At 34.6% G+C, this 18,368-nt stretch overlaps 1 protein-coding gene across 1 annotated transcript in view; it reads right to left on the reverse strand.

The window, feature by feature from the left end:
* LOC132699988 (cGMP-dependent protein kinase, isozyme 2 forms cD4/T1/T3A/T3B) overlaps positions 1–18,368 on the reverse strand; it is a 99,495-nt gene that overhangs the window by 64,732 nt on the left and 16,395 nt on the right. Inside the window, exon 2 of the mRNA XM_060667020.1 lies at positions 14,085–14,768. Coding sequence (XP_060523003.1) covers positions 14,085–14,494 — 410 coding nt within the window. The 5' untranslated portion in view covers positions 14,495–14,768. The remainder of the gene's footprint in view (positions 1–14,084; positions 14,769–18,368) is intronic.

Below are 18,368 nucleotides of genomic sequence, written 5' to 3' on the forward strand. Positions count from 1 at the left end.
CCTTATATCAGAAACATATCAACTTTTTCTCCATTTGTAAGTTGATTGTTTTCGATCGATAATCAGAGAAAAATGTACAAACTGTCAGAATTTTCAACCATACCGATTTGATGATGAATAGAAGCAAAGCCACCTAAGTAATATTTTGTTTTTATAAAAATGTATCTGGTATTTTTCCTTCCCGCAAGCGTATTTTTTAACGGATTTTGAAAATTTTGGACTCAAAATTTTGCAAAAGAAATACCGGCTTTAAAAACTTTTTGTTACCACTAGGGTGCTATTTGAAAAAACCAGGTTATAATAAAAAATTAACAGTTCATTATATCAAATGCTATTTGCTCTTAGACAAGTAAAAAAAGTTTCATTTACAATTTTTCCCATCATCAGTAGACTCGGTAAATGGGATTTATGGTGGTCACAGAATATTAGACACAATTTTCAAAAATTAAATAAAAATTTAAACAAACAAACAAATATTACCTGTACCACATTGTAAATTACTCAATTTCATTGTGTAAAGTTTCCAGGCGTGTTAATCATCGTCCAAGCATCGGCGGTTAATGTTCATACGAGCTCATTTATTGGCCATAACAGCTTCGCAACTTCGGTGTGTATGCGGGTGTGTACACTGTAACTTCTCGCGGTTAAATATATACAAATATTTCTTATAATTACGTTGCTTTTATTACCTTTCGTGTATTCATTTTAATTAACTTTAATTTATTGAAATTGTTAAAAACCCGTTAAAAATATTTACATATATTATTATATAAGATGTTTTATATTTATGTTATTATATTATTATTTAATTATTTTCAAATAACTCAGAAGGAAAAGTAGTTGAAAGTATTAATAACTGAATTGTGATTGTCGATTAAACGTAATATTGGCATTTTTTATTTTAAATAATTATTATACATTCGCGCCATACCGGTCTATGAAAACCTAGACCTAGAAAAGGGATCCCCTCACAAGAAAGAAAACAGGACCAGTAATCTATCTTTTTTTTGTAGAAAAAGGAATATGACAACACAGTTAAAATAACAACGACTGGGAACAACCTAACATTTTGATGCTTTTGCTGTTGGCCTTCAGACAGACATATATCAGCGAATATATCCATATTTCTTCTAAAATACTTCTTTATTATCGATATCCTAAATATCATCTTGTGGGCTCATTTCTTCAATAAGAAAAGAAATCTCACGGCACTAGGTAAACAAACGTAGAATCTATAAAAATAATGTATTTAATCATTATTATTAGTATATTATTTATTATATTAGTATTATTAATTATAATCTATTATTATTTATTAAATTAGTGAAATTATTATTAATTAAACCCGAAAAAAGTTTTGAGGATTCTTCATTTCGTTATACTTGAAAGTTTTTAATTAATAAACAATGGAAATACTTACTTGCTTACTCTATACTTTAATACTTTAATAATTTTTAGCCACTCATTCAAAAGTCATAACAAAAAGAAATTAACGCTATCGTTAATTTTATATTACTTGTGAATTATTTTTTAAAGATTGATATTTATAATATATATAAGATATTATACCAGGTATTAAAGTTAAACAAATTGTCATTAAAATGCTATTGTGACTTTCGGCGTTGGTTATGAAAGTAAAAAAAATATATTGATAATTTTGTATCATTTTTTTGATGTCAATTAATTTGTACTGATTAGCATTTATTAGGTGACAATCTGCTTGCTTTTTATATACACTTGAAACTCTATATAGCGAAATTGAAGCTATTGCTTTTTTTTTTAATTATATTTTATACACATTTTTGAACATCTACTTAGGAACATTTTATATAAAGATTTAAGAACTACATTTCATGTTTCAAATAATCGGTCATTTTCTTTTGAAGTTTTTTAGGATGCCAATACGCATCTCGTACTTTGGCTTGTATTTTCATCATCTCTTCGAGAGGCGCATCTTCCCCATGATACATGAAAATTTCTTAACTGACTATAGGGCTTGTTGAATGGTTGGTGGTGGTCCCAGATCAACTTCTTCATCTTCTTCCTCCTCTTGGTGCTCTTCCTCACCCTTTCTTGCTTGTTGTCAAGTCTGCTGTTGTAGGCAAATCCTGATCTATCACCATAAAATCTTACAACTCATCACTTGTAAACTTAATTGTTGTTTGAAACTGCTTTATCCACTCGCTTAGTGGCTGATCATCTTCCAAGTCCTGTTCGCATTCTGTCGAATTGTTTCCGCTGTCACCTCTTCCCAAGCTTTACTAATAAAGTTGACTGCATCTAGCATATTAATGGACAATTTGTCTTCGGACTTGATCATTCCCACTAAAATGTTTTTCCTGTATCGACTCTTAAACTTTTTATTACGCTCTGGTCCATCGGCTGCACTTGTTGTTTTGGCTAGAAGAAATGCCAATTCAATATTCCGTAGATTTGGAATATGGAGATGTGCAGGGTAGTTATCTAAGAGAAGACATATTTTCCTCCCCTGTAATTCTGCATCTCAATTGCGTATCTCCTCTTCAAAAATTCGCGATGTCATCCATGCAGACTTGTTTGCCTTGTAAGTGACCGGCAAATGCTTGATGTTCTTAAAACATCGAGGGTTAGTTGATTTTCCAATCACGACTAGCTTTCTTTTTTCTCTAGCACTCATATTGGCATCTACTAACTGTTATACGTTCTTTAGAAAGTTTTTCACCCACACACTTTTTGCTTCGAAATTTTAGACTTTTATCTGGCGTCATTTTGTAAAAAATACCAGTTTCGTCAGCAGGGTATTTTTCTGCTAGTTTTAGTCACGTCTTCTCAAGCCGATCGTTAGTGACGTGTCTGTCGACATCACGGGCTTCGCCACTTATCTGCCCATACTTCATCGATAATGCCAAGCTGTTCAGCAAACTTTTCTGCTTTTAGTTTTACGAGAGTGGTACATTTTTAAGACGTTGCTGTTGGAACCACTGCAACATTACCCGATCCAAATCGTCAAATTTTGGCTTTCCTAGTTTTTTACTAGAACTGCCTGTCACTTCAACATGGATGATTTTTCCTTTGCACTTCCAAATCGTGGATACAGTCGACGGTGTAAGGCCGTATCGGCGTCCCACATCACTTTTCTTTTCTCCCCGTTCTATCTCTCGAATTAAAGCAACTTTTTCGTCTAGAGATAAAATTTTTCACTTGCTCGCCATGCTCGCCGTATTCACTAAGTGTGTCCTTTTCTCTTTCGGTATAGAGAGTGAGAAAAAATTCGTTGTACAGAGTGGATTAATATACAGCTGCGTATGGAGACCTAATAGTACAACAAATTTTGTTCGTAATACAGAGTTTCGCAATAGGGAGTTTTTGCTGTATCCCAAAAAAAATTTTTTGGGTCTTTACTTTAAAAGTAATGAGAAAACGCGGTTGATAATATTTATTTAAACAAAAAAAAATGTCAACTTTATATTAACTAAAGTGCGTAGGTATTTTTAAAAATTTTTTTCGAAGGAAATTTGCCGATCTGGATCGCCGACGAGGACCACAGGACGCAATAAATTTTTGACATTTTTTACGTCCCTTTCTATTTCTTGCCATGCCAATTTCAACACATTCACGTAAATAAAAAAAACGCGCGTACACACACACACAGACACGCTAGCGGGCTCGTTCCGAGCCGCCAGAAATAAATCGCCATTTAAGTCTCAACGCGTTCGTGTTTTTATGGTAGTTGTTTATGCGTCATGACATATCCGTCAATTTACCCGCCGATCGTATAATATTCGACATCGTTTCGCTCGACGGCGACGTATAAATTTATCGAATAAATCGACCGTAATGATTTATTTGTAGACAAATGCACAGGTTGATCGTAAATTACGAACGAAATTTGCCCCCGGGCAGTACGCTTGTTCGCCACGCGGTACACATGTCTCCGACGCGGTCCGATAAGGCCGTTGCCACGCCGCGCGGAGGCGGCGCGATTTTTTAATCGACCGTCGCTTTTATTTTCGCAACACGTACTTTTCGCATTTTCGGCGGATGCGCCGGGCGCAAATATTGCTCTCTGTACTTTTTCTTTCATGGTAAATTAAGTGATTTTTTTAAGAATTACTCTTACCATGGACTAAGTAGCCCTACACTAACACGATTTTTGAGAGAACTTACTCCTGATTTACTGGCCATCTCAAAATTACACTCTAGCTTTACTAATATCTCGTTATTTAATTATTATTATCTGATTTAGAGACTGCTTAGGTCCGTAATAAGTGTAATCAGCGATTTTCTGCCAGTATAGTTACTGTGAGTTATCTGGAGTAAATAAGAAATATTGCGAGTTGTAGAGTATCGCAAAAATATTCTAAACCACTCATGCACGGTTCTCGCGAAATTAAACTAATTGTTGCATAGGCCATATCGACGATTGCAAAATCTCACGAGTTATTGCATAAATATCGAAGACGATCGTTAAATCTTTCTATATTAGGATTCACTGTTTGTGTTGAATCTACCTGGATTTTGTGAGTTACATTGAGTATTTGGATAGATAGTAGCGGAATATTGCAGAGCGATGGGAGTTACTTGGACTATTTCCCATGTTATCTGCGATTTGAGGATATAGCGAATTAGTTCGGCAAAAATAGTTTTTGTTGCATGCATTCTTGCGATTATTGAACCAATATTATAATAGATGATCCTTAACTCTTACTATATTTAGAATTACTGATAATAGTGTTGAAAAGATATTGACGGACTTTGGAGTTACTGTGAGTAATTGCAAAGATAGTATTGAATATTGCAGATGTTTGGTTGTTACTTAGATTATTGAACAAATATTATCGATGATTTGACTAGATTCACAAACATATCTTGGACAAATCCTGCACCCTGCAAGCATGTTGGGAGTTACTTCGATTATTGCACAAATATTATTGACCATTTAACGATATTGCAAATTACTTTGAGTATAAATAGTTTCGAGTTGCATGGACAGTTTGAACAATTGCAAAATATTGCACAGACATTGTCGACTATTTGACGATATTGCGAATAACTTCCACTAAGGTATAAGTAGTTTGAATTGTTAAACAGTATTGCTAGTTGATTCGAGCATTGCACAAATATTGTGGTCAAATCTTACGCTGTTCTTGCGAATTGTACCGATTGTTGCATGGACAGTATCGCCAGTTACAAAATTTTGCAAATTCTTGCGATTATTGCACAAATATCATAGACGACGGTTAAAGCTTGCGAGTTACTGTGACTGTGACTGTTGGATAAATATTCATAACAATTCCTGGACTATGCAAATACTTGCATAGATAATACGCAATGTTGCAGAATGTTGAAAGTTTCTTCGATTATTGCATTGTCGACTTCTTGACGATCTTGCGAATTACTTCGACTAACGTATAAGTTGTTTGAATTATTGAACAATATTGCTAGTTGATTTGAGTGTTGCACAAATATTGTGGTTAAATCTTACGCTGTTCTTGCGAATTATATCGATAGCTGCATGGACGGTATCGCCGATTACAAAATTTTGCGAGTTTTTGCAAATATTGCCCAAATATCGTGGAAGACGGTTAAATCTAACTATATTGCGAATTACTGTGAGTGTTGGATAAATATTCATAACAATTCCTGAACTATGCAAATACTTGCATAGATAGTACGCAATGTTGCAGAATGTTTAAAGTTCCTTCGATTATTTCACAGACATTGTCGACTATTTGACGATATTGCGGATTACTTCGACTAAGGTGGAAGTAATTTGAATTGTTGAACAACATTGCTAGTTGATTCGAGTATTGCACAAATATTGTGGACAAATCTTGCACCCTTCTTGCGAATTGTACCGATTGTTGCATGATACGTATCGCCGATTACAAAATTTTGCGGGTTCCTGCGATTATTGCACAAATATCATAGACGACGGTAAAATCTAACTATATTGCAAGTTACTGAGCGTGTTGGATAAATATTCTTTACAATTACTTACTTTGGTTATTGCGCAAGTATTATCTGCAATTTGACGGTATTGCGAATTCCTTAGATTAACGTATAAATAATTTGGACCATTGAACAATATTACGAGTTGCTGTGAGTAATGCAGCAATATTGTCGAGCAATCCTGTACCGTTCTTGCAAATTAGGGTTGCAGAATGTTGCGAGTTCTTGCGATTATTGCACAAATTTCTGGAAGACGATTTGACGATATTGCGAATTGATTCGAATAATATTAGGTAATATTAAAATTGCGGCAAATCTTGCATGGTTTTTAGCTGAATTTGGTTTCTTAGGTATTGCAGAACGTCACTAGCTATTGCTGGCAATTGTATGACATTGGGAGTTTTTATGAGCCTTATATGGATAGTATGGACGTCGCAGAACGTTGCGATTACTGCGATTTTTGCAGAAATACTGCGGACGTTTGCGAGTTATCATGCGCTGTGAGTGTGAGTCATTGCGATTATTGCACAAATATTGTGTGTTTTCGAACCACGCGATACACGGCATTAGTAACAATCAATGTTCGTCGTTATCGTTGATATATATTTCTTTGTAAAACAATTCATTTTCGTAGTAAATAATCATTAAGCTCGTACCTTTATTTATAAACGTAAAAATTAGTTTAACTCCGTTGATAAAGCGGGCGGGCGATTAAAAGCATTTTAATTGCTAAAAATATATCGATAACCTCCGAAAAATATGTTTTTCTAACGTTTAATTTATGGTTTTATCGAATTTATTCGCGACCGCGCGAAATTTTCCTATTCGTAGAGCGATCGAAAACGTGCCAGGTCATTAGTTTTCGTTGCACCCGAAGCAGTCGTCGCCGTACCGTGCATAAATTTCCGAGTGGTGTTTTAATTTGTAAACAGGCGACGTTATTTGACGAACGCATTACCGATAGGCGACGCTAAAATTAGCCCAGTTATCGACCACCAATGAAATATACTTGGATGCCAAAAAGGGCGTTATATATATATATATATATATATATATATATATATATATATATATATATATATATATATATATATATATATATATATATATATATATATATATACATATATATATATATATATATATATATATATATATATATATATATATATATATATATATATATATATATATATATATATATATGTATTGGTGGTAATCCGGGTGTTCATATCATGGTTGGGGTTCTTACATTAGGAAAATAATATCATATATATCATATCAACTTCAAAACTTCAAGCTAAAAGTTAATAACAAAAAAAAAAGTTTTTTTAAACCATAATTTCCGAGAATTTTAAGGTAACTGTAGATAGCGGCTACCAAATTTTTTGGTGCATATTATTAACTTTCGAGTGTGGTCCCTCCAAAAAATAAAAATAACTTTCGAAGTTCCCAATCAAAAAATAAAAACCCCGAAGCAATGACTAAAATTCGACGTCTTGTATGTAAGTTTCGTTTTCCATTATTTTAAAAAGAATTATTTTAAAAACCCTAAAATACTTGCAATTGTTAACAAAAATAACAAACTTTGAAAATCTAGTTCTAGTTTAGAAAATTCGATTGAAATTAAATTTAAGACTTTTATCAGGCCATCGTTCTGTAAAAAATACCAGTTTCGTCAGCATTAAAAATGTAGTCGGCAGGGTGCTTTTCTGCTAGTTTTGGCCAAGTCTTCTCCAGCCAATCGTTAGTGACGTTTTTGTCGACATCACGGGCTTCGCCACTTATCTGTTCATAATTTATACCATGTCTCTGTTTGAACTTCCCGGATCATCCTTCCTCGATAAAGCGAAGCTGTTCAGCAAACTTTTCTGCTTTTAGTTTTACGATAGGTCCAGAGAGTGGTACATTTTTAAGACGTTGCTGTTGGAACCACTGCAACAATCCAAATCGTCAAATTTTGGCTTTCTTAGTTTTTTATTAGAACTGCCTAAATGATTTTTTCTATACACTTCCAAATCGTGGATACAGTCGACGCTGTAAGTCCTTATCGACGCCCCACATCTCTTTTCTGTTCTCCCCGTTCTATCTCTCGAATTAAAGCAACTTTATCTTCTAGAGATTAAATTTTTCGCTTAAACAAACAACAAATTTTGTTCGTAATACAGAGTTTCGCTATAGGGAGTTTTCACTTTTCCAAAATTTAATTATAATTTCGAAAACCTAATCTAATATTACCCTAAAGACTCTACCTTGTAGATAAATTTAAATCCAATGGGGTAATTTCACTCCTAACATGTTTGGCGTTTCTCTTTCTTCGATTTTGTCTATCAATTTCTTCCGTTGCCACTGCGACAGGAGATGATTTTGACGCCGTGCCAATTTGAGACGTTTTTCAAAATACATGCATATACATTTTCGTTATTGTCACACTCAATTAGCGGCGAATGTAAATGAAGGCATTAACACCGGGCTGTCGTCGCCAAACTCGTTTCTTTCCGCGCTTAACCGTCAATTTTATCACCTCCGTCGGCTGTTGGTACACAGTGTCGATATGGAAATCACCATATTTTCCCGATCAACCATGTAAACACCTCGTTGTTATCCGCTTAATTGAATCGCAAGGCAGCCCCGCATGTCCCCATATAGAATCCTCTTTATCGACTACATCGTTTAGAATTCCATGTATCCAATATGGAACCTCTAAAAAAGTTGTCTTGGTAACTAATTCATTTTACATTTATATTAATAATTTTTTCCGCTCAGTATCAGTGAACGGTAAAATCGTTGTTTCAAATGTATATGATTCCACGAAGTCCCGAAAAAAAATCCTTGACGATGACACGAAATATGCATTTAGAAGAAAATCCCACTACTATTTTGAAACCGAAAAATCCGCTCTAGATTAAATTTTGATAGGACTTAGGCAAGGGGACAGCGATCCTTTTTTTTTAACTCTTTAATAACTTAAAAGAGAACGGAGATACGAGGGTTGTCCCAAAATCGATAGTTTTGGATTTCATCCTGTATTTCAAAAACCAAGAGAGCCATGAAAATGTTGTTGACGGCATCTTTAATTCCACAAAAATATATCTAAAAAATAACCGATAAAAGTGTCCAAAATACCCGGTACATACTCCTTATTATCCATAAATATCAAATTTAATGTATAATTTAATAAATAGTTGTTAAAATCAAAGGCCAAATAATAAAACCGCACTGGCCACTGCTGCCCTTCCTTACATCATCAAACCAAACCTGCAAATCAGATTTACCGCTTGTCCCAAACTCTCAACATCTTCGATTCTTCAAAGACGAAATTCCATTTGAGAGACTTCACGAAAAATATCAACTAGGCTCAAAGAACATGAAAGAGCCTTAACAAATAAAGTCATCAGCAGTTTCTGGTCACAGATATCAAGGTAAACAAAAAAACAAAATGTAGGGTTAGTTAGTAGCCAAGTGACGTATAAAACAAAACACCATCAATACAATGATGTGACATACTTTATATTTTAGTCTTCTCGTTTTCGACACAGCGGCAAAAATAGGAAATTTTTATACAATTTCAAAGATGAATGAATGAATAAAAAAGCTCGTCATCAGTATATTAGACTACAGTCAGAGCGTCGAGCTCCTTAAAAATAGATATTTCCAAACCTGGAGAAGAACTTTGCAGAAAACGGTAAGGTATTAAATGGTAAAAAGGTATACTGGAATCATAACGTTTTAAATGAATAAAATAAGACAAAAATTAGCATTCTACGAAGCATATCCAGTTTTTCGATGATCAGTACAGTCAGTTTTGAAAGAATATAAATAAACTCAAAAACTAAGTGCAGAACAATATCAAAGAAGGATGCAGTTTTGTTTGGATTTTTTAATTAGACATAATGAGAATAACAATTTTTTGAAAAACATTTTATGGGCTGATGAAAGTTCGTTCACTAAAAGCAAGGGTTGTAATAGACAAACTACGTGATCTTAAAATAATTCTAGAAAAATACACGAAATAACCACCCAGGGGTACCAATCAATTAATATATGGTGTGGCCTTATATATGCCCATATTTTGGGGCCGACATTTATGGACTAAAAGTTAACTGAAGATCATTATTTCAAACTCTTAGAGCACCATATCGAACAATATATAGAAGATTTACAGCAAGACGGTGCCCCTCACAATGTTGTGCAAGTCTAATTTTTTTAACATGGAATATTATAGGGGTTGGATAGGAAACGGCGAAACTACGATTGGCCAGCCAACAGCCCCGACTTAACTTTAATGGATTTTTTCTTTTGGGGACACATGAAATATCAAGTGCACAGAACTCCTTGTAATAATGTTGTGGAACTTCGGCAAATGATTTCAGAGGCAATCAATCAGTTAAGAGACAATCCGGAAACGTTACTAAATGCTTGACTACTAAGCGTATATTCTGTTTTTTTGTTTACCTTGATATCTCTAAAAACAAAAAAGTTACAGCCAATTAAAATGTTATCAAGATAAATTGAACGCACGGTACATTTTTGGTCAGTTTATAAGCACCTTGATATCTCTAAAAACAAAAAAGTTACAGCCAATTAAAATGTTATCAAGATAAATTGAACGCACGATACATTTTTGGTCAGTTTATAAGCACGAAAGACCGCGTTACTGTGCCTAGGCCGACAATCGTCGAAATTTATGGTAAAGTCTGTTCATAGATATAAGAAAGTGACTAACTGATACGAATTAAGTAAAGACCCGGACAAGCTGTAAGAATGAAATATGGCAGAACAGGTCCCTACTTTGCTTAGAATTTAATTATTTGGGGTTTTGTTAGGAAATTATTTTTATTACCTACTTAAATTTACCTTTTCACACTTATGATACCCTTTTCCGGGGTATCATAAGTGTCGAACCAGGTTTCAGCCAAGAAAATAATTGGCCTTTGTTGTTCTCTGTAAATCCTAATTTTTTCTAGATATTCCAGTCGCCATTTCCGAATTCTAAAAGATTGCATTAAAATTTGCCTTTTGTCAATTTTTTTAAATCTAAAACCCATGTGTTGAATATACTTTCATAAGGTAGTTCTGCCACATCTAACACCGGTTTCATCTTTTTCAAGCCTCCTAATTAAAATGTCTAATGCAGGGACGCTTTGTTCCTCGTATGACTGGTAAATTTTACGCCGCATTATCACTTTCATCTACACTCGAGAAAATGTCAGCATCGCTTCTTTTTTTCCTAGCTGAAATGGGATAATTGACAATTTTCCATACAGTTGATGTTGGAATTTTCGTCAATGTGGCCGTTTCTTCTAAAGATGCTTGCTTGCTGGCACCACGTTCAATGAGAGTCAAATAAACATTGTTTATAACTTCGTTAGTCTCAATAGAATAGTGTTTTGTACATTTGGGCGTTGGCATCTCCTGAGATACACTAGACTCGCACATATTTTGCATAATTATTACGCGATTCAACACACGCTGTATTACACACGAAATAAGAATGATTACTAATAAACTTAAACTAATTAGTATACCAAACCAAAGAATATTAAACACAGGTAGGTATACAATTATTTTCTATTACGGACCACAATTTTACCTGAATTTAAATTCCGAAACTTTAGGTCATAATCTTGTTGCATTGTATGTTAAAGACCACCCTTGGATAATCCCATTTAAAAGCAATTGTTCACTTTCTTATATCTATGAACAGACCATAACAGCTGACTTACTGCGCAGCATCACCACGATCGCATGATCTGAAAGCGACTGCGCAACACGAGAGCCCCGACTTGGCGGATTTTTCGAGAAATTCTTCGACCCAGTAACGACTCGCGTAACATAAGCCGGCGCTTTAAAACCTCCGTTTGTGAATAACATGTCGCATAAAACAAAAAAAAAAACGGAAAATTATATGGCGCGGCGACCAACCCGATAATATCGCACGTTTGAATTTCTTAATCCCGCGAAAGAATTCCGTAATTATGTTAGAACGGCCAGCGGCGGGTAATATTAACGAGATTTTTTGCTATGCGAGATTGCGATCCGATAGAAAACTCGTCTCTCGGCTAAAATTAGATCGTTGGTGCGGCGCGTTTTTCAACAGGACGGAATAATACAAACTCCCGACGTAATGGGCCCGATTGACGGATCGTTTATTTTGAAATTATTCACGTGTATAATCGTTGAGATAACTTTACTTGAATAGTCGAAATTTGTTTAAAATTGGCTCTCTTAGAAATGAGGTATTTTTAATTGCATCTGCGATTCTTAACAAATTACTAAATTCAGTAGTAGAGCTTGATTAACTATTAAATATATTAAATATTTTAAATAGCATTCACTAGAAGTTACCTTAGTTACTAAATGATTTATATGGTCAGTAAAATGGCGCAAAATCAAATCAATAGCACCTGCTACTTAATTTCAGCCATTTGATACACTTTTATCTGTTTGTGTTTTATCCATTAGCAAATGAAATAGCTATTCATAATATTATTCGTTATAGTTTATAAGAACCTTACTACGTACTAAATATATTTATATCTTCTAAGCAGGTTTAAATAGATTAAATCCCATGTGCCATTCTTAGCACGATCTACGAGAGCCTTATTAACTAATAAAATGTACGATAATTTCAAATATCATTTGCTGCAATAAGTTATCTTAACAATACTTGCCAGTTCTTAAATGACGTTACATGATAGCAAAATGGCGGAAAATTAAATTAATATCACTAGAAATAGCATCTGCTGCTAATTTTAGCCATATTTAGTGCACTGGTTGTGTTTTATCTATTAAGGAAATATCAAAAGGTAAATAAAATATCCATCCTATAATGTTATTTGTTATAGGATTTATAAGAATATTTAAATCTTGCTAGTAGATTTATTTCTTTTTAAATGAGCTATTTTAAAAAACATTTGTCATTCTCTTAAGGCCTTATTTACTCTGAATAGGTAATTAACTATTAATAAATTCGAATATTCATATAAAAGTGGCAATTACAGTTCTGACAGTTCTTAAACGACATATGTGCATAGTAAAATGGCGGAAAACACAAATCGATGGAACTTGAAGTAGTACCTGCTACTTAATTTTAGCCATTTCATATCTGCTTGTGTTTTATCCAATGCTCAATCGCAACTGGCTAGGACGAATTGCACAGGCAGCTTATAATCAGTTTTATTCCCATCATCACGTGTAAACGCTACCTATTTTGCTAGAAAATGAAAAATGGGCATAAATTTTAATTTTTTTCTGTGATTAGCCAGTATTTTCTATTTAATAGTTAATAGGAACCACCAATAAATATTAAATAACAATATATATATCAAAGTAGGCATAGGACCTTTCTTGGCAATTTTTGAAGTCTTAAATATATTTGACGTTTTACATCATAAAAAAGAACAATCGGTACAAATATTTTCTGCTACACCAATGCAACAACAAAAGATTTGGTGGGGCCATTACGGACATTTCTGGGCCGCTCTGGGGCCGTGAGTCGAAAAGCCAGGTCCACGATGCTGTAGAGTTAAAGTATTTTTGTAAAGTAGCGTAGAGGTAGGGGCCCATAAATGTGCGTTACCCCAAGGCTCACTGGCAACGGGCTAGTATAATTTGCAAAGTGAATTCAGTCAGCTTATAATCACTTTTATTTCCATCATCAGGCGTAAACCCTACCTATTTTGCTAAAAAATGAATTTTGTTTTGGAGGTTGTCATTCATAAATTTGATTTGAAAGACGTCAACTTTTACCTTTTACCAAAATATTCAAAAGATACCCACGGGTTAATAAAGAATATACTTTTAAATGCGGGTTGAAGCAACCTTCGATCAAATGCATAGGAATTCATGTGTCCTGTGCGGATTTAGCACCCGATGTACGTCCTGTATCTTTAAAACAAGCACCGTTTTCCTAGTTCGTATTCGGATTATACTTATCTAGTATCGACTGTCAAATTACAAATTCTGCCATTTGACCGTCTGCTACATCGAGATCCCTAGCGAGGCGAGACTCACCGAGACTTTCCGAAACGGGACCGAACGCCATTCGGGATTTTCGACCATTTGTAAGCCGTATTTCTCTTCAATACCGCTCGAAATATATAAAGGTTTTATTTTACCTGTTCTGTGGGATAATAAACCAAACGACTCACCTCTCGTCCTTATAGATCGTCGGGAACGTCTGCTGGGTGAGTTCGAAAATGGACAACTCGTCCTGCGGCTCGGCCGATATGCCCGCCCTCTGCTTCCTAGTCCGGATCGTGCTCCCGGAACCGACCACGTGTTTCGGACTTGCCGGATTCGTCACCAACAAAACACTCTGGAACTGGTCCAATTTAGAACGCAAATCGGCAATCACGCGGTCGCGTTCCGCCAACTGTCTCTTGAGTTCTTCGTTTTCCGCGACCAAAGCGGCGTAATCGCCGTCGCCGCCTCCGCTCTGAGCCATCGCCGAATTCTGGACGACACGGACGTCGTCACCGTCGCGCACTACTTGTTGGGCTTCCTCGTCGGTAGCGCGGAGCCTCGACGAGAAGCACAAGGTGCCGAAACACACGCGCATATACGCCGTTTCCACCACCGGTCGGTTATTTTTTTTTCTCGCACGGGAACACGCAGGGGCGTACGCGCGGGGAAACTCTCGGCGGGCAGGCACTGGTGGAAAATGGTCCGGAAAACGGTGTCCAGGTTATGCTATGCGATCGGTTCTGCGTACGCGTCAGTTCTATTGTTCGTTTTCACTTAACGTCGCCTTTTTGTTTTCGTTTCGAGTGATTAGCACTTCAGCAGCGTCGGTATTTTATCGGGTTTATCGCGTCGACGACACCTTCTCGAAACTGTAAATAAAAAAAAATGCCACGATGTTGATAACTAAAAATCAATTTTCAAAGACATACGATATGAAATAACAGTGGAACCGAATGGCAAATACGACGAATCAATCGTATGCTAGTTTGGCAACGCAGCATTCCGCACCAGATACGTCATGTGATTGGTAAAAGAGAATACAATAGAAACGCCTTTATTTTTATTGTTTTAAGCCGTTTGCCTAACCAAAAGTCAACAATTAGCAATAACATGTAATTGCAAGTCACGAAACACAAAGCATACCAAATCTAAAATCAGATGCAGCATTTGCATAAACTAAGGCTGAAAGCGTGTAATATAATAAATATAATTAACCAACTAATTATCAAGAAAGAACAAAACTCAGCTCTTATGGAACAGATAATCTTTAAATCTCGTTTTTTATGTAAAGAGTTTTAATATTGTAGATGACAAAAAATATCACGCTATACCCAACAGATTATCTGATCGTAATAATTTAAATAATTACTTTGATACATCAATTCAGAACATTTCCGATTGCAATGAAAAAATCGCTTTTTATCACAACAATAATAATTTGCAAAAAATGCAACTGGCCTGGATGACGTATCACCGCGTTAATATCAAAGGACTGTAGTCATTTGAGTAACGAGTGACTTATAATAATTATGTAACAAGTGCGGTAAACCGCATTTGACTCACGAGTTTATTTGACACGAGCGGAGCGAGTGTTTAATAAACGAGTGAGTCAAAAAGTTTACCGAACGTGTTGAATACTATACTTTTTCTACGACCGTTAGTTTTTGGGTAGATTATCGCAAAACACGAATATATTCACTGACATGACTGTCAGAATTGACAAACGTCAAAATTCAAAGCGTGGGAAATATCTGCGAAAACATCCGATTGCTCCCAAACCCGTGTGGTAAAATCCCGGAAATGTCCGAAGTGGTCCGGATTCGTGGGAAACGAAACTGACGTGGTAAAGCGACGCTTCCCGCACGCTATATCGGTGCGTTAGGTATTTTACAGACGGGAGTAGAAAAAATATATTACGCATATAATCAATTGCTGTATCGAAATAAGCTACTTTCCGGTCGAGTGGAAGATATCAATAGGGAGGCCATTACCCAAAGTTTCTAATCCAATGACGTATAATAATATCCGTTTGATAGGTATTCTTCCGGCAATATCAAAAATTTACGAAAGAATATTATATAATTGAATATACGAATTTTTGATGATGATGATAAGAAAATGAGTACCGTTCAGTGCTGTTAGATTTCTCGAAGACTTTCGATACAATCAATCTTCAAAAATATTATGCATTTTCTAATGAATATTTTACTTTTATGTATTAGAAAGCAAAATAGATGAAGTACTTAACTTCGTTAATAATGCAGAGAACTTGGGCATTTGTTTAGATAGCGAGCTAGGATTTAAGGAACATTTAAAAAGCATATTTCAAAAGGCATATACGGCATTAAAAATATTATAAAGTAATAGACAAATTTTAGGCCAAAAGTGAGGGAAAAGTGAGTGCGGAATTCAAAAAATCCAGAAACCAATGTGTGTGCTTTGTGCATGGTTTATGAAAATATTGCTAGTTTTGACAAACAGGTGGCTGAGGATAAAGTGACGCAAAAGAGTACATTTTTATACTTCTTTAATAAAAACTATAGACGATCCCAATGGAATGGTAAGGCTAGCGACTTTTTAACAATGTTCTCCATCATCGGAGTACCATGTTCCGGAAGAGTAAAATGTTATAATTCACGACCTAATAACCTGGTAAATTTAAATTGTAATACGTCTAAAATTAAATATAAGAAAGTTTAGCCATCCTAAATCCTTTATCTTACAACTCGCATGGTTCCTCTGTTTGAGGTTAAAAATAGAAGGAAATCACGAATTCAACAATTAATTGTCTTTTTAAAAATTTACTCCAAATATTTTTCATTTTTCACTCATTTTCATTTTTCATTTCATTTCGTTTTCATTCATTTACAACTGGAAAAGAAATTTTAATCATGTGATTAAAATTATGATTTAAATCACTTGATTTTTTAAATTTACAATTATGATTCAAATAAAACTCCTATTTTTCAAAATCATTTTAACACAAAAAGTGCAACTTAAAATATAAGGACCAATAAAAAGTAAAATACAACTCTTTAAAAAAATAAGACAAATTATATGCTTATGCTTCTGCATTTTTAAATGGGCAACTTCGGGCATTTAACTTTGTTACTAATGGCAAAAGTCCAGTGTATCCATATATTGGTTTTAAAAATATTTTTGTTTTCTTTACATATTTTTAATATTAGATCCCATTGACAATTCCATCGCACATCACTTGTAAGGACCAAAGCGTTGCCTCCTGCTTGACTGAATTTCCTTCTAACTAGATAGTTATCGCCAAAATACTTGAATTTGCACGGTAAATTCACAATATTTGCAGAGCAGCAACAAGTTATAACTTTTCAGTCCGTCTTTTCCCGGAATTTTTTACTTATGAGAGCCATATTTGCTGCGTTATCTGTCACAAAAGATTTCACCTCTCAGTTACATTGTCATTTACATGAAGAAATATGAGGTCGCAAACTATTTCAGTCAAATATTGTGGGGAAGTATTAATAGTCTCGGAAAGAAGCGCCTGTCCATCCTCAGTTCTTATGGTTGCACATATAACTGGCTCATTGTGACCGTTTGATCACCCGCCAATGGGCATATTCACACACTGTCCTGACAGAAAAGAAAAACATTTTGCCTTTTCCTCCTCATAGACGTTGATTGATTGACAATGTTTTTCTTGGTTAATAAGTGAGTAGCTTTTTTATTTTTTTATTTTTTTTTATTTTTATTTTTCATTTTTTTTATTTCAATGCTCGAATTAGTAGCAAAAATTGCCTTTTTGTATTTGTTTGTCAGTCTTTTCTTGTTCAGATGTTCGAATTACGAAACTACTCGAATCAGGCTGATTTTCACTTTTTTTCATTTTCTTTTTTTTTGGACCTCTTTTTTCTTTGGACTTTCCAGATATTTCCAAAGGCTTGACAAATCTGTCGTGAGCGTCGTGGAACTCGAGGCAGACTATATAGTAGCAAGATTTACAGAACTGTCACGCGATATCCGAGTGCCTAAAAAGAAAACAAAACACTAAAAACATAATTTATTAATTTATACCATGATAAACCAAATACGCGCCCAATTTTCTTTTAAAAGATAATTAAGGGTTTATTGGATTTTATTAAATTTATACGGTTAACTTTTATTTTTAAATACGTTGAAAATCGTGTACATTCTTTCTCAAGATGAAAAAATTATACGATATGAAGGCAAAATACTTTTTTTATGTTTCTACAAATTACAAACATTAACATAAACAAAATTAGCATGAATTCAAATTTTGGCAAGAAAAAACAAAAAGACATGACATATTTTAAATAATAAATGACAAACATCTTGGTGTGCTTTGAACTATCCCGTGAATTTTTTTCATGCCGATTTTAGAAATCGTCCCACTGCCATATTGGATTATTTTAATGTGAAACTGCCAAATGCTATCTGCTTTCTTCCAGCCATTTTAATGTTTTCATCTAATGCTC

This window comes from Cylas formicarius, unplaced genomic scaffold, assembly GCF_029955315.1.
Source record: "Cylas formicarius isolate icCylForm1 unplaced genomic scaffold, icCylForm1.1 PGA_scaffold_3__17_contigs__length_32017465, whole genome shotgun sequence".
Taxonomy (NCBI): Eukaryota; Metazoa; Arthropoda; class Insecta; order Coleoptera; family Brentidae; genus Cylas; species Cylas formicarius.